Raw genomic sequence first — 21786 nt, forward strand, 5'->3', positions numbered from 1 at the left:
AAATGAAAAAAACTGGACAATTAAATATATTTTAAGACATGCCAGCAGTTATAAGTTTCTGATTACATTCATAAAGAAGACGAAAATGAACACGAAAAATGAAATTGACAGGTAGCCCAGACTCCATACCAGTAGATGGCAGTAATGCACCATAACGCTGTGTGCCATCTGCCATAAAATAATACCAGAAGAAGAAGCTGACCCTTCTTATTTCCGGCATTTCCCGCGCATGCGTGGAAAACACTTCCAAATTGAAACGAAGCGAGGGAAAAACTAAAGTGGACCCGGGACTCGTAAGTTCGTAAATTGTTGAAGTGTTACGTGGATACACAGTCTTTACCCCGTTTCTTATAATAAAATAAACTTTATTTACTCAGTAAGTTGCTCCGCTTTTTGTTGCCCTTAAGAAAGACGCGTCGAAATCATTTTTGTTTTGTCTCGTAATGGTTCTCCTGCACAACATTTTGGAGGCTCTGGTTTGTTTTTATGTAAATTAGAGGTAATGATCTGAAGTCGAGTCACAGCTAAACCAGATGAATCATTTTACAGGACAAAACATGTCTTCCGGTTCGTATTACAAAACGCATATTACTATAAAATATGTTCAGGGATAGACAACTTCATTGGTATTTACAACTTTGTTTAACACATTTAGAAATGTTATATAAGTAAGATGCTAATTTTCTAATTCTGTTATTATATTGATACAATTGTTTGTGATATTGGGCTATATACAATTTAATTATTACACGGAAAATATTGTGAAGAAGAAAATTTGAATTTGTAAATTTGAACTTTACTAAACATAATGAATAGATTCATTGCAAGTTGGATATTTTTCATATGAAATTTTAAGTCGATATTGCATTTCATGAAATGTGTATATTCTTTCAAAAATTATATATATATTTTTAGTGATATTACATTTCAAAAATAGGTTACTTGATAAACTGATCCATATCTCATCTCATTAATGATCAAGATTTCTGATACAACATCCAAAAATTTTAACATGACAAGTCCAGGAAAAAAAACATTTTTTTTCCAATAAAAAGACAGGAAAAAATAACATTCTGTTGAAACAGGGCACATATGACTTTATTATTTTAAGCAAAATTAAAACTAGAGTTTTAAACATTTCATACAATTCTGTTCGCAAAACGACAACAGCAAGGCTATACTTCAGGTTCAATCCCTGACTTTATTCATTAATTCAAATTTGTAGGTTTATTTTGGGGAAAATCTGGATTTTACTTTCCAAGTTCTCTGCTTTCTCTGGCGTCCGTTGTTTGGAGTAAGGTCAGTCAACCCTCATCTCGCAATGAGCAGACGTGGAAACGGCAGATAACCAAGAGGAGCTTGTTTTGCAAAAAGTTTGTTCCTTAAGGTAGACAAGTACATGAGTGATAAGAAACACCTCCTACCCACATAACTTCCATTAATTCACCTCCTTGTAGCATATTTTCTGATAAATGAAGGTGAAAGAGTCAAAGACATTCAATGAGTTGTTAAAGATGTTTCCTGAAAATGCTGAAGCAAATAGTTTGACCTTAAAATAACTGAGGAAGGTAAAGTTTGCTTAAGCAAACATGTTGAATATTTAATATTGGATGGTAAAACTGATGAGTCTCCTTTCTTTGCATCTGTTAGGCTACATCAGTATCATGCCTTTCCACGCTGTGGTGGACGGGGCAAGAACAGGTGTTCAAGTGCCGCAACACCTGACCAGGATTCCCATCAACCTCATCAGCACCAGCTCAGATTTGACAAATGCAATAGTTAAGGTCTGTTGATTAGATATTGTAAATAACTCTCATATTAGATAAGTGTCTACCTGCTGATCGGGCCACTAAAAATGTCACGTGCCCAAAGCTTAGTTCCTGACAGGCTGATGTGACGCATCGATCTGTCAAACTTCAGGTATTTGCATTTTGCCTGCACCGTCCGAGTCGCGCCTCGCCGCTCAACTCAAGGTGCTGGCAGACTTTCACGCCACGGGGTTTTAATTCGCCTCAGAGCGCACCTGTACCTTTGACTTAACATTGAAACTGGCCACCTCTCCCGTTCGAATCGTTTTGGTGTGAATGCACCTTTATGAGGTCCAGATGACCCCACTTTTAATGTAAACATACCTAGGATAGCACAATGGTTAGTCCACAGGGGTCAAACTCCAGGCCTCAAGGGCCAGTGTCCTCCAGAAATCCTCCCTTATCTGCTGCTGATTACCTGGATCAGGTGTGTTTGAGCTTCAACAACAGGTCGGTTGGAAAACATGTAGGACACCGGCCCTCGAGGACATACTTTGGACACCCCTAATTTAAAGGATACATAACTTGATCCCAAACGGTACATGCAGAGTTTCATTCAAACCTAAATCTGTTTCAGTCTGTTGTATTGTGTATTTATGTTCCAGGGAAAGGTTCTCCGTAAAGGACCTCTAGTCTCAGCCACACTTCATGACTTCATCCTGAAAGCTGTCATTCAAGGTAATATATGCGGCTGTCAAATTAATCTAACATTAAGCAGATTGTCTTGATCTTGATTTGTGAAAGTCAAACTTTTAAACAGTATGGATGAAACTTTCTTGAAGCAAATCCTTTTTAATTCATGTTATGGTCCATCCTCACTCGCAGTTTAGCATGTATGGATTGTATTGGTGCCGATAGTTTTTAAGGGATATGTTCAATATTTTTAGTTAGTGTGTGAAAGTGAACTCATCAGAATTTCATTAGAGCTTTTTTTAGACTTTAGTTAGCTGAGGCCTGACTTTTAAATACTCTAAATAACCAAAGTTAGGGAGATCTTTATGCCTCTCGAGTTCTAATATTGCTAACTTGTTTGTTCTTTACATTTTAAGTCAAATGCAGATCAGTTAGATGTACAGTATCCAATAGGATTTTGTGATGAAATAATGTTTAATTTGATCCATAAGGATGAGATTGGCTGGTTTGTCCATGTCAACATTTTTGAAAGGATTTGTCTTCCAAGTTGAAAAGCCATTTTATTTCTCATCTGTTTTTCAGAAGAAGACTCTCAGCCAAGCAGTTCAGCCCAGATCAATGCCATCAACATTGTTCTTTTTGGAGAACTGGCAAAGAATTTCAGTGAGGGTGTCAGCCCAGGGGTTTGTTTATCATTTCATTTAAAATGTAAAATACTTCCTGTCTTTAGACTGAGAGTGTATTTTGACTGAAAAGTAGGTTGGTTCTGGACCGAATCCTCTTAATTCGGTTTATTTGGACACTTACTGTGTTACTTGTATTTGGACTGTACACATTTGGTTTGCTTAAAGTGAACCAAATTTTGTTTCCCTATTTAATCCGGACAATATTTTCAGTCTGAATACACCCAGGTGAACCCCGGTCCAGGACCAGGAACCTCTCTGACCCATCTTTTGAGGTGGACTTTGTAGTTCCTTAACAGAATTCTCCTATAAACAGGGCCATAACACCACATCAATGAGGCACAGCAACTCATTGAAATGTGGTCAGATCAATGCAGGTTCATTAAAACTACTTTTGGTAACATTTTATGATAACTGTGTATACTTCTGTTCTACTCTTTTGTTTTCATTTTTCTTACATGTAAAGACTTTATAAGGCATAAATAGTCTTCACTTTAGGTCATAAAAACTGTTAATTAACAAGTACTAAATTTCATATCTACATGAACTTGTATTGAGTTACAACAGGAATATGGGGTTATAAATGATTTATTAACAGATTAACAGTACATGTCTGAAACTGTGGATATATAATTATACATTTACGAGGTTTTTGAAATGATTTATTAACAGTTTGTAAATGAGCTCATGACTTAAAGAACCACTTTTAAATAACTGGTTTGTAAATCATTTAATTCTTCATTTTAAATGTTTAATTGTTAATGAATAAAGTCTTTATATACTATTTATAAACGCATCATAGAAATCCTTTTTAACCATGAATAATGGTTAATAAAAACACATAAGCTAGCTGACAATGCTTAATAAAGTTGGAGTTAGGCTTTATAAATGATTAAGTGTTAACTCATGCTCAACTAATGCTTTAAAGTGTGTAGTTATACCCTTTAATGCGATGCACCCGTCTCCTTTTCCCTACATTTAGCCCCCCAAACGAAGAGTTATTGAGAAATAGAGTCTCAGAATTTGGGCGTCATTTCTCAATGACATCATCAACAGATGCTGGTCAGCTACGTTAGCTTCCAACGCTCAAATATACATAACATTGATTTTTATAAATTTAAAAAGATCATACTAAAACAAAATTTCATTACTTACATTTAAGTGTAGACTTTTGTGGTTCAGAGCACACCCACATGAAGAAAAGCGTTCCCTCTCCGTGGCACAGTGTGACAGAACCGCCTCATGACAAAGTGCTCTGTATCCCTCCACTTGGAACTAACTTTAGAAAACTATTTTGGACACCCCTAGCACCACAAATGTAGAGGTAGATGTAGGGAGAAGATAACAAATCAGATTGGGCCTTGGACTTCCGTCATACTTCATGGCTCCTTTTTTAGATTCTCTGTTAGCCATTATCAAACCTGCCTTGAAGATTTAAACAAAACCAAAGGCAGTTTAGCTCATTTTACCCACCAATTTAAATTGGGATTTAATTGAATTTCAAAATAAACTCATTAAATAACTAACATATATGAATCTGTGACTTTTTTAATACGTTTGGAAAAAGGGATACCACACACAACAGCATGAAATTATATGGGCGATTTCTTCCAGGATGTGGTGATGGCCTCTGGCTTCACAGTGAGCAAGTCTCCCACAGCTAGTAAGGACAAGCTTCACCCCCTTCACTTGCTGCTGTCGCAAGATGCCAATATCTATGTAAGTCGTTTTTTATCATTGCTTCTAAAGTAGCGTGTGGAAGCAAACTAACAATTTACATCTTAATCTGATGAAGTTTATTGACTGCTGTACATGTTGATCCCTCATCACTTAGTTGTTGTCTTTATACGCCGTTTTTAATTTCTCTACTGTACAACACTGAATGTATGTCAAGGATTTATGTGTATTTTTCTTTTTGTGTATTTTGGTTTCTGCTTGTTTTACTTCTCTCTCCCAATAGTCATTGTAAATGAGGAACTGTTCTCAACTGATCCTCCTGGTAAAATAAAACTTGGATAGATAAATAAGAAAAGAATGTGAATCTTTAAGAACCTCTGACTTGGATAGTGACCCACAGTGCAAGATAGAAATGTCTTTTTTTCCCCAACAGTGAATCTAAGCTTAAATTAATTAAGTTTAAGCTAAAAGTCAAAATAAATGGAACTTTAAATTATCTCATTTAATCATCTTTTTATATGTAAACATTTAATACAAACAGTACTTTTTTTTGGTCTGAGATGACTTGAATTTAATGCAGCCACTCCTCCAGTTTAGGGGGAAACTATCTAGTTAAGGGTGTCTTTTGGGCCCTCCTTGTAATGGGATTCATTTTGTTGTTCAGTGTTTTTCCCAAAGTTCATCTCTTAATCCCAGATCTGCTGTGGACAGCAAAAGAAGCAGCACAGTCTCTGCCGAGGTAAAATGTAACAGTAACATCTCACTCTAAGACGGTATGTAGCTGATTTCATGCAACTTTGCCAAAAGAGTCCCAATAAAGGTTGTTCTCTTTCTTACATCAGCTAGGGTGTCTTGACTTTATGTTTTAGACATTAGACTATGACAACCCATTTCTGAGACCATTAGTCATTCAGAAAAACTATGGTAAACTGCAGACTTTCCTTGCAAAAGTTAGTCTAAGGTCAGTTTAGATCAAGGTAGTGATAGGAGTTTCAGGCAACTGTTGATTTATTTTTAAAAAATATATAAAAATTAAAGACGCCATTTAAAACTTTTGTGCCCTGCAAAAGTTGAACCTCTGTTTTCATGGGTTTCATGAGCTAGAACCCAATTTATATAAGAATAAACAAACAAATGCTCGACATCAACTAAGCAGTGAATCCATACGAGTGGAATCATGGAAATTAATACATTTTTTATAATATTAATTTTTTTGAAAGACTCTGGATGTGTGTGTGCGGGTGTGTGTGTGTGGGTGTGTGTCGAGCTCTTGCATTGTATGAAATGTTCTATTACCAGCTGAAGACATCATTTGTGTTAAAAGCAAATCAATCATTAAAAAAAAAATAGATATTTATTTAATCTTATGACTCATCAATATTCCTGAAGGGTCTTATGGAACTGCCTCTTACAAAGTTTTATTCTTCTCAGGTTTTAAATAAGACCAAGGTTCCGAAATACACATATACTCGCTTGGGTGACCTGAAGTCTGGAAATGTAGTCAATGTGTATGGTGTAGTTGTGTTCTTCAAACAGCCTTTCAAGTCTCACGGAACAGGTAAGTCAGCCAGTCAAACCAGAGCATCTCTCTGACAAATACCTTTGAATGAGACACAACCACTGAGGTGATACTAGGTGGCAACTCAGAAAGTGGTACATCTTATCGCCACAGGCTTTTTTTTACCCCCACTAGAGCGGAAAACACAGGAATGAAGCTGTAGAATTGAACTGGTGTTGCATCTTATTTATGGACCTTTATAAATAAAAAAAAACACTAGCAGAAAAATTAATGTCTAAAAAGGATCACACAACGCAAAAATTGTGTATTTGCTGACCGAACAATTGAATTATTTTGTTTATACACCTGTCATTTTTTGCAGTCCAATAAAACTTAGCATGTTGTACTGAGGAGTTTGTATTTTTATTTTTACTTTTTAAATTTTTTTGAGACAATGAAAAACAACACATTTGTTTGAGGTTCATGGCTTCTCTTATTGGGTTTTGACTCTTCTCTTCCACATAACTTCTTGTAACAGATTTCTGCTCCAGTCTGAAGATCACCGATCAGTCCAACCGCAATGTTAGCTGCACCATCTTCTGTGAAAAGCTGGAGCAACATCCCAAAATCTTTCAAATCGGTGACATTGTTCGGATGCACAGAGTCAAGGTCAAATCCTAAAAAGTTATCATGAAAATACACCACTTTGTAATTCAACCTTGATGGATTTAAATATTTTACAAGGCATAAAAAGAACTTTTTATGTGATCAATTCAGGTCAAGCTCTTTAACAACGCCATCACGCTGGTCAACACGTTTGGTTTCTCCGTGATAACATTTGACGGGAAATCGAGTGGAACTGTGGAGCCTCGGACATCCAGCCGCACCTTCCACTTCGATGAGCAGGACCGGAAAACAGTGGAGGAGCTGCAGAAATGGATTTCCACTCAGAACGTCCTTCCAGCATCGCCAGCCTCAGTCACTTTGTCTGCTATTCAGCCCAAAGCATACTTTGATTTGACCTGTCAGCTTCTGGCAAAAGCTACCATTGACACCACCTGCACTCTACTGAGGGTAAGAAACTTCATATAAAGACTCCAGTGAAAACCATCTTCCTGTGTTTTTAACATGTTCTTGTAGCATTTTCTCATAGTAGAGAAGAGAAAAGGTTATGTTCAAAACTGAGTTGTTTTTTTTTTAGTATTTCTTAATTCAAATCTCATTGGATACGAAAACTGGATGCTTGAAAATGCTGAAGCTGTTGAAATGGGCGTGCCAAAGTCTGACCGCACCCTCACGTTTATGACATGATGAGCCCTCAACACTTGTGCTGTAGCAAATTATAATTCTGGCTCAAAACTGTACGACTGGATTGATTCAATTAATGTTCGCCCCGCCACTGTTTTTGCACCGCTAATGTTAGCTAAACAGAGCTCTCAGCGACAGGAAGTGGTTTCGGGTTGCTCTGTGTCAACAGACCACAAACCAGAATTGTGTTTCGAATGAGCTGCTGTTTATAACATATTTAAAAAAAACAACAAAGGCTTTTTGATTTTGGATAAAAACTGAATAATCATAATTAAAAGATCACTGGGAACCACTTTACAAAAGAAAATAATATGATTAGAATTGGACTTTAAGCATATGTGACCCCACTTACAGCAGCTTTAACTATGATCTGTTTTGGTTCTTTTTATTCACATTGAATTTTCTTTAGTTTAGACTTCACAAAGAATTTTAACTATTAAATGTTTACACTCAAATGATTTTTTTAGGGGGAATGCAGAAAAATGTAATTTTAACATTTGGCAAGCTTACTGAATTTACATATTAGATAAAACTATTTACAGTCTTTCTGTTCCATTTCAATTTATTTTTGTTTGTTTTCAGGTTTGGGATGGGACCAGGAGTCCTAACACTTTTGTGTCTGTTGATCCCAACGATGTAGAGGGGCCAACCTCATTTTCAAGGGAGAAAGAGAGCTTCATTGCCAATATTCTTGTGTATGACAACCACTCGATGTTTGCCAAGCAGCTTAAGGTCAGGTTTTAACTCATTTTCTTCATCGCTTTTTCAGGAAAACACGTTTGACACACTTAACCCATGTGCTATCCTAGGCATGTTTACATTAAAAGTGCACCCCACAAGACAGTCCGCTGACCTTTTTTTTTAGGATTTTTTATCTTCACTGGTGTCTGATAGACATAAATTCCTGTCCACCTTTATCATGGGAGGGATCACACATCAATATAAGGGTATAATATCATTGCTGAATCTATACCACCAAAAATTAAGGCAGTTCTGAAGGCAAAAGAAGGTCCACTCCAGAACTAGTAAGGTGTACCTTATGAAGTGGCAGTGAGTGTATATGACAAAGTCTTTTAGTATTTGCAAAGATTTGAACAGCTGCATTTTGTACCAGTTAAAGGTGGTTAAGCTGTGCTGGTTCACAATTACTGTCACAATGATCAACTCCATAACTTATAAAGGTGCAAAGTAGGAATGAATGACCAAACTTTTCACAAGGACAACCAGATTTTGCTAGTTGAATATATTGTTTATTGTGGAGGTTGCATTCTAAAAATGACCACAATGGGTGAAAGACGAGAAATAGGATTATAGATGTTTTAAAGCAGTAAAACTCCTCACTATAAACTTTATAGACACTTTTCTCAGATAGACATGAGCATTTTCACACTTGTTTAAATTATCAAGGTTCAAACTTTTATAGAAAAATAAGATATTTTTATAGACGGAAAAAAAATATATGATACATGCATTCTGTACAAGATGCAGAGCACAAGGAAGTGTGATTGACTATCTCAACGGCCAATCAGGACGCAGAACTTAATCCACTGTAAAAACAAAGCGAACGTGCAAAATTGACATGAAGAAAATTAATCGAAACGTGAATTATTATATAGCAAGTGACTATTGTATATCTGAGTGTCTTTCCAGCCTGACATTTTTTTATTGTCAATAAATGGAAAATACAGACTGTTTTGCCGTAAATTATTACTACAACTTAACATTTTTACAAGTAGCAGTAGAGCTGCAACAGATAACAAAACTCAGTTGAATTTCGGGTTTAGATAAACACTTCGGATCAATCTTGATTTTCTGGATTTTCTTTTCATTTTGTCTCTCACAGTTGAGCTATACCTATGATGAAAATTACAGGCCTTTCTTGTTTGTTTTATGTGGGAGAACTTTCACAATTGATGGCTGAATAAAATACTTTTTGCACCTCTGTAAGTAACTAGAAGCCCATTTCCAGCAACTATCACTCCAGAGTGTACGGTACAATGTGTTTGCTCATGTCAGAAGGCTAACAGATGATTCGAAACTCCTTGTGCAATCATATTAGCACTCCTTGAAACAGTTTTGATGGTTAGTGGAGCTACAAAACTGACCTTCCTTTGAGTAGTGGGGTCAATTTAAAGCTCAAAATGGGCAGAAAAGGAGAACTTTTATGTGAAACTCAACAATGTATTCATGTTCTGAGAACTGAAGGCTATTCCATGTAAGAAACTGCCAAGAAACTGAAGGTGTCCTTCAATAGTGTGTACTACTCTCCTCAGAGAACAGCACAAACAGGCTGTAACCAGAGATCTCATTGCTGTTTATCTTGTTATAATACTGTAAGTGCTAAGTTTACTTGTCTTTTCCCAGCAGCTCGGTGCTTTTCTGAGGATTTACAACCTTCGAGCAGTTCCAGTATCCAGTAAAGTGCGAGACATCAACAGAAACCAAGCAGAGGCAGGTGATCATCTAGCTCTTCACCTGCATGGAGGCACGTCATTCGGCAGAGGAATCCGAGTTCTTCCAGAAAACAGCCCTGATGTTGAGAAGCTAAAGAGGTACGTTAGGATGAAGTAGACTTTAAATGCTTCAAAAATCTGATCCTTATAGTGTATCCTATTTACCAAATTTACATAAATCATCAGCGCTTGCAGTGTGGTGCTTTTTTTTCCTCTGGATTTTTTATTTATTTGTCATATGCAAAACTCGAAACAATGTATTGCACTCTTTTTACTGTTTTAGTGAAACTTCTAGGTTTGGTCAAATTTGATGACGTGGCATCAAACTGTACCGGTTTCAATATCACATCCCTGCTACTGACCACCTGCAACAAAAAGGGACAAAAAATAAACAAATAAAAGAAAAGAAAATAGAATTTTTTTAAAGTAAAGATTGCTTAATTAGCATTTATTTAATTTAGATTAGTTACATTTATAAATTGATGGCTGAGGTGTACATAGATGATAAACTATGTAGGTTTTTACATCCCTGTTGACCTGAAGACGTCTTGTTTGCTCAACTCTACCAACAGAATGTGAAGATTTTATATAAAAAGTACATATTAATTATAAAAAAAGAAGGCCATGAATGCAAATCCAATTTTACTAAAAGCTATAGTAAGACTATGCGGCTCCTTCTAGGTTTTGATCAGTAGAAAACGAGCCCAAATGGCTCTTTTACTGTTAAAGGTTGCCGACCCCTGGTCTACACAAGATGTACTCTATCTGTGCTTCCAACTCCACTCTCATAGGTCACCCTGTGCTCCTGCCTCTTCTCAAAGAGCTTACTCACTATAGCCATTTGGATTTTAAGATAGCTCCTACTCTGTTTTTCTTCTCATCTCCACCCTGATAGAACATGATCACGGTTTGGATCAAAAGATGGGAACCCTTGAGCCCTGCTCTTAACATTTTACCCTGTTCTGTCACAGTTCGAACATAAATTCTGTTGTTTGTCCTGCAGCTCCAGTAACCTCTCTGTCCTGCAAAGCTGACAGCAATGAATTGCTTGAGTTTTTTGTAAACAAGACTAGAAAGATCACAGCCCAACTCCCACCCCTTTGTTGTGATGGTTTTGTTGCAGTGGAGCCTGTTTCAAAAACATGGTCAACTTTTAAGCCTGTCACTTTAGAGAACATATCAGATTTGCTGACTAAGATGAAACCCTCTTCTTGTCCATCTGATGTGATTCCTTCTAAGCTGTTTTCAAAAGTCTTTGATGTTATTGGCCAAAGTGTCACTGAAATGATCAACCTTTCACTCTCCACTGGTGTGTTTCCAAATCCATTTAAACATGCCACAGTGGAGCCTTTGCTGAAAAAGTCTAATTTGGACCCATCAGATGTCCAAAATTATAGACCTATATCAAAGCTTTCATTTATTTCAAAAAATCTTGAGAAAGTGGTCTCTGAACAATTGTCAGAGTTCCTTGACAAAAAGAACATCTATGACACTTTTCAGTCAGGTTTTTGGAAACGTCACTCCACAGACACAGCCCTTCTGAAAGTGTTCAGTGACATCTTGATGTCCGCTGATTCTGGCAAACACACTGTTCTAGTTTTACTAGATCTCTCATCAGCATTTGACACGGTTGATCATCAGATCCTATTGAAGAGGTTGAGGGACCTGATTGGTCTGTCAGGGTCAGTTCTCCGCTGGTTTTCCTCTAACTTGTCTGGTCGGAGTTTTAGTGTCATGGCTAATCAGATAATGTCTGAGTCAGCAGACTTACTGTGCGGTGTTCCTCAGGGCTCTGTTCTGGGTCCTGTCCTGTTCCTGCTGTACATGGAAAGATCATCCAGGAGTTCAGTGATGTCTCCTATCACTTTTTTGCTGATGACATCCAGCTATATTGCTCTTTTAAGCCCTCTGAGACACACAGACTGGATTCTCTGATGAACTGCCTGATTCAGATCAAACAAAGGCTCAGTAAAAACTCTTTGCAGCTAAATTCAGAAAAAAACAGAAACACTAGTCATTGCCCCTGATGACATCATACCAGGGACTATGCAGCATTTGGGTTCTTTTGGCCAGGCAGTCAAACCCAACCTTAGAAACTTGGGAGTTATTTTTGACAAAGACATGTCACTGGAGCAGCACTCCAAACAGCTGGTGAAGAACTGTTTCTTCCAGCTGAGAAACATTTCTAAACTCAAGAAAATGGTGTCATATAAGGATCTAGAAGTTCTTATACATGCTTTTGTGTCTACGTGGCTAGACTACTGCAACAGTCTGTTTTCCTGTTTGAGTAAGAAGGAGCTGTCTCGTCTGCAGTTAATTCAAAACTCTGCTGCGAGGATCTTGACCCGCACTAAGAGAAGAGCTCACATCTCTCCCATCCTCAAAGCTCTTCATTGGCTCCCGGTTGCATACCGGATCCAACTCAAAATTTTAGTGCTGACTTTTCGAGCCCTCCATGGCCAAGCTCCTGTATATGTCTGTGATTTGATCACTCCCTACAGACCGTCTCGTGCGCTCAGGTCTGTAGATCAGAACTTGATGGTCCCTCGCACACGCTTTCGGACCAAAGGAGACAGGTCTTTCCAGGCTCCCAACTCTCAGTCCAACACTCATAACTTTCCTCTTCTCTCTTCCTACGAACATGCTGTCTTCCTCTCTTTCTTCGACCAACAGTAATCTGTTTTTCTCCGGCACCCTGTCCGATATGGATTTCATAGGTCTGATTTGCATTTTTGGCAAAAATATTATGGTGGATGCGCCTCCTGACTCAACTCTCTGTATTTATCTGGGGTTGAGACGAGCACAATAAGATCCTGACTGGGTCCCCCCGTATGCACACTTTATTACAGAGCATAACTACTTTGGAATTCAAATATCCACTTTTGTGTTTGTAGGGCTATTGCATTTCTCACAGAAGATGTTGAGGACTTTACCGCTGAGCCGACTGATTTAGAGCTTCATGAGGTCTGGAGCACTCCACCAGAATTTTTAGGTAAAGTAAACATCGGCATGCTTTGTGAAGTCCTGACCAGTAGTTGGGTTAAGATTTCAGGTTCAACCCGAACAGATCATTTCCAAAAAAAAAACAAACTTAAAGCTCATAAAACCCTCAAATAGGATTTCAGAAAACTAGAATACTTTGGACAAATCTGCCTAAATTCTGCAGTGCATGAATGTTTTAACTGAATTTCACCAATTGATCATCTAGTAAACTCAAAGCACCTATCCCATTCCCCAGAGGTAGTTAATTTGGTTCGGTTCAATACGTTTAGAAGTCTTCAGACTTGACAACTAGCCTGAAGACCATCATTTATTCTCTCCATAGTCTGGGTAAACCACTGAAGTTCATAGCTAAGAAGACTGGAGCCTGACCTTACTATTGAAGGATTGAAGATTGACGCATGATTTAAAAAAAAAAACTTTATTTTGATTGATTTGATGTGGTCATAATCTTTGTCTTTATCTTTTTGCAAAAAAAAAGAATAATAATCCATGATTTGTACACAGTTTTCTGGAATCCCGTTTTTGTGGATTTTATAAGATCGAATCTCAATTTATGTAAAGATAAATATCTTAAATCAATTCAACAGTGGACCCTAAATATATATTCTATGAAAGTTTAACTTGTTTAAATTTGGAAATTAACAAACCTTTCTATGATACTCTAACTTTTTGAAAAAGTGTGTATTTATTTCTCATGTAGAACTTGATTCACGTATTTATGGAGAGAGTGTAGAACCATTCGATTTTTATGTACGTATTTCTTCATTTGTAACTTGTCTATAAATATTGATTAGTAACTCATGCAATATATTTTATGCACAACTGTGTACTAGCTATTGTGTTTTCACATGTACAAGAATGACAGAATATAATTTACACACAACTAAAAGTGACAGCAGCTTAAAACTAACTACACACACAAATCTTTAAACATCACACACAAATCTCCTGACACATGCACACAAAACCGCATGTACGGACAAATCTAGTGATAGTGGGTCGATCACCTCTAAACGCCCCAAGACACAATACTGACATACAGACACTCACATCCAACCCCTTCATAAGAGACTGCTGCTAAGTGCACATACTCTTTAATGACTAAATGCTGGTTTGTATTTTTTTTTATTTTTTACATGCATATGCTATATTTTCCTTTTAAACTGTAATACCAGTGCTTGCTTTATGTCCTTTTATCATTTTCATCAGTTCTTAAATATACTTCTACTCTTGTCTTTCAGAAGACAAAGCTGAGACAAATAGCACATGTAGCACATCAGCAGGTCAGTGATTTTGAATATAATGCCTACATATTGCTGTTAAATAAAAAGGCCTATGCATAACATACTGTAACACTTGAACGGTTTTTGTTTCTTAGAGGGAAGCTGCAGGCCCCAACAGCAGCAAGTGACGCTGTCACAGCTAAAGCAGAGCACGCCTGGCCAGGTTTACCATGTCCGAGCTCAGCTAAGATCCTACGAGCCTAGCAAACTCCACCAGGCTCTAAAACTCTTCTGCAGCAAGTGTTCATCAATGTAGAGTCTGAACCTCTTATTATTTAATCTTGTGTATTCTTTTAATAAAGCATGTCAGTGGATTTAAGAACGTTTCATAAAACGTAACAGTGCTTCATATACTGTTTCCATCTGATTTCTGTCCTAAACACTGTTTACAGTCAGGACATTCCAGATGATGAACTGTTGGCAACCATCTTCTCTGACGCATCCAAAAACTCTGAAAACTGCAGTCTTCCAAAATGGGCAGTGCCTGGACGTATCGAGCTTCCTTCAGGGTCCACAAAACGAGCGGTCAGGTTTTACGTGTCCCCTCGATTAAAGGAAGAGGGCAAACCAAAGGAGCTTCTCTTCATCAGGGGTAAACTATTACAGCTTTCTTTTTTATGAGATAGGTAGATACTGTAGATGGGTAGATATTATAGGTAAGTACTGTAGATATATACTGTATATACTTTAGGTAGATAACTAACAATCATTTTTAAAACTCATTGTATGATGCACCGCAGGGACAACTCTAGAAGAAACATGCCACCTAGCTCAAGGCTACAAGAACATTGTTCCTGTTACATCTTCAGAAAGTTGCCTGGCTCTGATGGATCTATCTTCACCTTTCTTGTTCAGAGGGCCTCGGAGATACTATGGGTAAAAGAAAAGTCTCACTCGATTGACTTACTTTGGTAATGTGGACTTTTGAAGTTGAGGGTTTCTAAACAAGAGCTTTAACTATCTGTCTGCCCCACCTTTGTATGTCAATCATAAAGATCAACATTTGTCCAGTTGAGATTTCATGAACATTGGATCTCATTAGTGACTGAACAACCTTGACAGTCGAGCAGGATTAGTGTTTAGCACACAATTTCAGCATTGTGACAGAGACTACTGCAGGAAAAACAAACACAAATTTGAAAACCTAACTGAATTTTCTCCAAAAATCATAGGATACTAAACAATGATGACACAACCTTTTCTGTAGTAAGACTCATTGTTGTTGCTGTGTATTCAATGTTATTCTCAGAACAAGAACTACATCCAAACAGCAGGGGGCAGTACTGCCCATAACAACAGCCCTTCTTAATTTTACAATCACACCTTACATCAAAAGATCTTGGTACTTTTCACCGCAAATTATGTCAAGATAACAAATCTTCTGACCTAAAAATTTACAAGAAAAATTTATTAATCGTTTATTTGCAATTTTCTCACTGCAACAAAAAAAAATAGTTGTTAATAGTGGAATTACAATGAAAAACACAAAATTTTCCTCTACAATACTCAGATTTCTGCCTTGTAAGTAGCTTGGTGCTTTCATTTATTTTGTTGCAATTTAATTTGTCCGTTCTGCACATATTCTTAGATTTAGAGGTAGTGTATATCAATGTGCTTGGTTCTTGAATTATGCATTGGATTATTTGCAATGGCTCCTCGATTGTCTTCCAGGATCACTGTAGCATCCAGTCCCAGGTCATTCCCTAGTCTTCTCAGCCTGCTACCTTCTTAAGCTGTCTCACTGTGAGCGACATGCTCTGCTTCAGCTCTAACGTGTTTCCTGTTGAGCCAGCACATTGCTCCTTCACTCAGTAAGATTTATGAGATGTCTGACTCCATCAGCATCTGAGAAGCCTTGTGTAGTGTTTGGATTTAACTTGGACACATCTGGTCTTGTGGTACTCCAGCATACAGCAGGTTTCCTTACCACGGGCAAATACATATTTTGAATCAACTGTGTGACGTCATCCATAGAAAATTACTTTCTCCTGGTTCCAACAAAACTAAGTAAATTCAGTTGCCATTTTTCACAATACGGCCATTGCCATTGTTGGAAACAGAAACTTTCAGTAAGCAGTGATTGCAACAGGGTTTGCATTCCACATTTCCAGGAAATTGCTCAATGTGCTGCTTCTGGTAAAAACAAAGAAAGAAAGTTCTTTTCTTTATCTTGAACTACAGGACAGCCCATCTACGTCTTTCGTTTTGTAGTATTTCCTGAGAACCAGTTTCAGCTCACATGCTTTTAGTTAGGGATGTCCCGATCCAATTATGTCATGGGAAATCATAATGTGACCAATGACTTAATCGAAATTGGATGTTGTACCCCAATTAGTGATTGGATATCCAATCGATTGGTTTGTTTTGTTGCAAGAGCTGTGACTACCCATCAGTGTTACAATGTCATCTTTCTCTTCAATTTCAGCAGCTGTTGCTCTTAAATGGTCAGTCAATGCCTTCATGTGTTTTAGAACAAAAATTATAGAGTTTCATGATTATCCCAAGAACAGCACACTGGAATCCTTAGTCTGTCATCTTTCTCAGCTGATGCTTTCTTCTGTAATGCAGATGCAAGCAGTGCTCTCAAGCCACTTTGAGTGAGCTGCCTTCACTAGACAAGCTGTTGGATGAGAAGATCATTGCAGAAGGTGAGATGACATTTTTTTTTTACCACCTGCATGGGATGTCCCGATCCAATCACTTGGTTAATGACTCAATCGAAAATCAGATGTTGTCTCCTAATCAGTAATGGATAGGTTCAGCTAAGCTAAGCTAGCAAGATATTCACAGATTTGGACTTTCTGGATCAATAACTCTCTAAAAAAACTTTTTAAACTGAGAGCAAGTGTCTCTATTGGGTTGTCTTAATCCAAACAATGACCTACAAATGCATTTTAACACCAAAAAAGATTGTGATTTTGTTTCTTTTTAATGGGAAAGGCGCTCCAGTGTGCCGACAGACAGACAGCAGTGAGACAACTTTTTATTTCTCTTTGACAGAGCCCTAGTTTCGCAGAAATAACTTCTGTGGTTATAAAACCCAAAATGTGATGTCCACGCATGTTGATGCAAGGTCTGAAGAGGTTAAAATAAATAAAAATAACCCAAACTAATAAACTACTAAAAAAGTAGTGATATAGGTGAATACTCGTCATCATATTTAAGCTACAGTAACCATTTTAAAAGAAAATAATCATCAATTTGTCAGAACTTTAATGGAACTATGAATCCCATCTGATCAAAAATGTTCAGAAGACACTAAAGCTACAGTCACCAAACTTTCTCACATGATGAATTATCACCTATTTTTACTAGATTATAGTTGCACTATTTTCTCTTGATTGTTGTTCACTAAAGAAAGTTAATAAGAGAAAAAAAAGAGAGAAAAACAACTAAATTTATTTATTCTGTTAATTTTTTAAATGTGTTGCAAAAGTTTTTGATCAGGACTCCATATCGGCAAATACTCACAATCAACTGACTCTGAATCAGATCGGGCCCAAGAAGACCTGATTAGGACATCCCTACCTGGGATGCACGCAACGTTTGGACAGGAAGTCTCTGGGTTAAGGGAAGAAACCTCCAAAAGCATTTTAGAAACTGGAGGCTAAGATCTTGTGGGAATGCTAGATGGACAAAATGGTAATAAGAGACCAAAGAAAGTGGTGCTGGACTAGAAGGAGAAGAAAGCCATTATGATGAAAGCAGAAATCCCAAGTGATTCCAGCACCAGAAAGAACGTACATGGAAACATTGAGAAATACGAAGAGCCGAGAGAAGAGCTGGAAAAATGTGAAAGGTGAAGGCAACAACAGTAAGTCTCCATGTACAAGAAACTGGGGATGTCCCAACCAGATTTTTTGGCCCCTGTTCGATTCAGTCTTTGTCAATACTGAGTCCCGATCAGATAATTGTGTGACACAAAAAAATCTGAACAAATGTAATAAACAGATCCAGGTTGTCCCAGATTTTTATTTCATCAACCTTCGCTTATCACTTAACACTGGGATTACCAGCTTGCCTCAGACAGATAGATCTGGTTGATTCATAGAAACATAACGATTAATTGTTACATCCCTATTTTAAAAAAATAAAACCATAATGTCTTCTATGTTCATTTTCTTCATTAACTTTGACATTAAATTGAAATATAAAACTTAAAAATAGACCACGTGACATAACAGTATTTGAGTAATATGACTAGAGGGTTCGGAGGGTGTTAATGACTTTGTTTTGTGTTCTGCAGCCCTGGGGGTTCAACTGCTGAAGTTTGTATTGCTGATGAAACTTCAGCTCCAGGATGCAACCGACACACTGGAGGTCTTTCTGTGGAAACATGCTGTAAGTCTAACATGAGAATGGTTACAGTACACGAATCATGAAGTCCTCTAGAACATTCTGGTCGGCTGCTGCGGGGATTTTGGATTGAAGAAAGCAGATTTCACAAACATCAGTGCTAGACATTGTAGCCTAAATCATGACTAACCGTGGAGATTTGACACTGGACCTCCAGCAGTTTAGGTTCTGCTCCTCCCTAGTTTTTCTCCAAATCATATTCAAGGACAACCCAGCCCACTGTCAACCGTATCATTGGTTTGTTGAGTCATAGCTGCTAAATCGGGATTTAGCTCATGGAAAGTCAGACTGTCAGGTTGTACTGCACTGCTTCTCAGTGATTCTTAAGGTCTTCTGGTTTCAGCTGTTTTGCATCAGTCAGGTGATTCTGCTTAATATGTGGTGGTTGTTTCTCCAGGAGCTGTTCCTGGGTGTGTCAGCAGAGGAGGTGGCAATCAGTCAGGAGGCTCAGAGCAGTGTGCACGCCACTTTGGAGTCACTTTGTCCAACAAAGGGCGCTGTTGGTAAGTTCAAATGACCCCATCACAAACAGAACAACAAAAACATGTTCTTTCTATAACTGCCTTTTGATCCAAATTAGATGGTAAAATGATACATTTATTTAAGTATATTTTTGTAGAAACTGTACAATTGTACTTTGTTGATGAAACTTGCTCTATAAAAAAGACAGCAGATAAAAAAACGACATTAAAAACTTGTGAAATAAGTGAGGTGTTATGGAGTCTAATAGCTGATGTGAGGAAACATCGGTAAAAGTGCTCTTCCATGCACAGAGAGGGTTAATCTGTGACTGAAGGAACAGCTCACGGTCTCATCCAGAAGGTGAAGAGGATTGTCCTTGATGGATTTTAGTTTTTGATTAATCCTCTTACCCATCACAGTCCATGGACTGTATATAGCATATGTGTCAAAATCAAGGCCCGGGGGCCGGATCCGGCCCTCCAGATCATTTTATTTTATAGTTATTAAGGGCAAGATGTTATTTTACGCTTATTTCTGACTTGTATTATTTTGACAGGATATATTTTTATGGGGAGTAAGATAATGAACGTTATTTAAGCTTTAAGTTGATTTATGTTAAAAATGTACGGTTTTAATGTTTTAAAAATTGACATTCTGCTAGTTTTTTTTTTTTTTTTTACTATTTTGGCATAGACTAAGTTTTTTTTAGGCTATTTTGAAGTTTAACCCATATTACAGCTACATGCTAGCTGTTTTGGCTGAATTAGCATTTTTTTTAGTCCATTTTGAGTTTAGCTAATATTTACATGCTTTCTGTTTTGGCAAATTTAGGCTTATTTTGTTTTGTTTTTAGTACATTTTGGTGTTTAGCTAATATTTCAGCTACATGCTTGCTGGTTTTTTTCCTTCTTTTTGCTAATTTAGGCATTTTTGTTAGCTTTTTAGGCTATTTTTAAGTTCAGGTATTTTATTTACACACGTATATATATATATGTATATATATATATATATGTATATATATATATCAGCTACATTTTAGCTGTTTTAACTAACCTAAATTTTTTTTTATTTTGCCTTTTTAGGCTAATTTGGCATCTAGCTAACATTTTGGCTAGCTTTCAGCTTCAGCATTTTCAGCTATTAGCCTCGTAGATTTCAGCTATCAGCTTCAGCATTTTTAGCTATCAATTTCAGCATCTTCAGCTATCAACACTAGCATCTCCAACGGACAAATTAAGCTCACAGAACTCACACTGGTATTATTTATTTATTTATTTAAGGATCCCCATTAGTCTCAACAAATTATCAGAGGTAATGCTATATATCTAGCTCATAATTATGTTAAAAAGTTACAGTTTTAACATTAAAAAATTGTAGTTTTAGAGTGTTCAATAAATGTTTATCCTGTTTGGCCCGTGACCTAAGGTGTGTTTTGGATTTTGGCACCTTATATGATTGAGTCTGACACCCCTGGTATATAGAGAGCTGGACAAAGTGACCCCTCCCCCCTGCTGCTAAAATTCCATAGACTTCTATAGAGAAATACGCGGCTATTACTCAGTCATTCTATATGTTAGAGTAACAATTTTCTGTTATTTTTTACTTAATGTTTTGATCATGCTATTTTTTTTTCATATTTTTTTCCTTTATCACAAGTTATTCCAGTTATAAACTGACCAATAAATACAAGTGTATTTTTTTAAAAAGTAAGAAACGTCGGGCAATTCAGAATGTACAACTTTAAATTCTTTCAGTGTTTCCTGCTCCAACAAAACCCCCTTTCACTGGGGACAGACGGAGCAGCGGCTTTCTCCTGCCACAGTGGCCAGACGCTGAAAGCTGCCGTCATGCAGACGCAGCTGCTGCTGCTCTCTGAGAGAGTCTCTAAATGATCTCACGAACGGAGACGTGCACTGCTCATCAATGCTTTACTACTCCTCTCCAAAATAAATAAACCTGATCTGTCATCATCCGTGTCCTCCAGGAGGAGGTCGAGAAAAGCGTTTGACGGTAGGACATCAGCGGAGGGCGCCAACAATCTCGCTGCTACTGCTCTGCAGAAAATATGTCGTAAAAAAGCGACAGGGTTTTTGATTTAGGCTAAAAAGTATAGTTGAAGTGGGTGTGATTGTGGTTCTTAACACCTTTATTATTGAAGAAATAAAGGGAGACTATCCCTCCTTTTGCCTCCATCCCTAAAAAGATGTCCTAAGATTGTTGCTCTGGATTGTCTTCCAGGTCTCCGACCATGGCTGGACCTGAGTCTGATTTCATACTGGGGAGATGGGGAGGAGGGCCAGAAGCAGACCTGCTATCAGATCTGCAGCCCCCCCATCTCAAGACCCTCATCTGGACAGTCAGAGCACACGTGAATTAGCTCGTCCAGCTCAGTGGGAACGTTTTATTTTATTTTATTTTATTATTATTTTTTGGGGGGCTCGGTGGGAAAGTTCTGCAGCCCCTTCAGAAGTTTGAGAAGTTTTTCTCCTGGTTCATCCTTCATATTTGTTTACCGTGTTGACTTTATAGACTTATATAAGATGTTCTGACAGATCTCTAAAATGTTTTAACTGAAAAGAGTTTAACATGCAATAAATAATTGAAATTCAGATCTTCTTATTT

At 37.4% G+C, this 21786-nt stretch overlaps 1 protein-coding gene across 3 annotated transcripts; it reads left to right on the top strand.

Moving 5' to 3' along the window:
* The first annotated feature begins 129 nt into the window (after positions 1-129).
* On the top strand, positions 130-21773 carry pot1 (protection of telomeres 1 homolog). Of its 3 annotated transcripts, none has more exons than XM_024264350.2 (20): positions 130-301; positions 1651-1784; positions 2414-2486; positions 3024-3124; positions 4739-4843; positions 5466-5540; positions 6233-6359; positions 6838-6968; positions 7077-7373; positions 8190-8339; positions 9972-10159; positions 12955-13052; positions 14305-14346; positions 14442-14598; positions 14739-14938; positions 15087-15222; positions 16915-16994; positions 18593-18687; positions 19100-19205; positions 21403-21773. In XM_024264350.2, exons 2-20 carry the CDS (start codon positions 1665-1667, stop codon positions 21534-21536), a joined length of 2415 nt encoding a protein of 804 aa, XP_024120118.1. In that variant the 5' UTR covers positions 130-301; positions 1651-1664; the 3' UTR covers positions 21537-21773. The 3 variants fall into 3 exon arrangements, with proteins under 3 accessions (XP_024120118.1, XP_024120117.1, XP_024120119.1); XM_024264349.2 differs by having other exon boundaries at positions 131-293; XM_024264351.2 differs by having other exon boundaries at positions 135-293; positions 9975-10159.
* The last annotated feature ends 13 nt before the right edge of the window (positions 21774-21786 follow it).

This window comes from Oryzias melastigma, linkage group LG6, assembly GCF_002922805.2.
Source record: "Oryzias melastigma strain HK-1 linkage group LG6, ASM292280v2, whole genome shotgun sequence".
NCBI classification, from domain to species: Eukaryota; Metazoa; Chordata; class Actinopteri; order Beloniformes; family Adrianichthyidae; genus Oryzias; species Oryzias melastigma.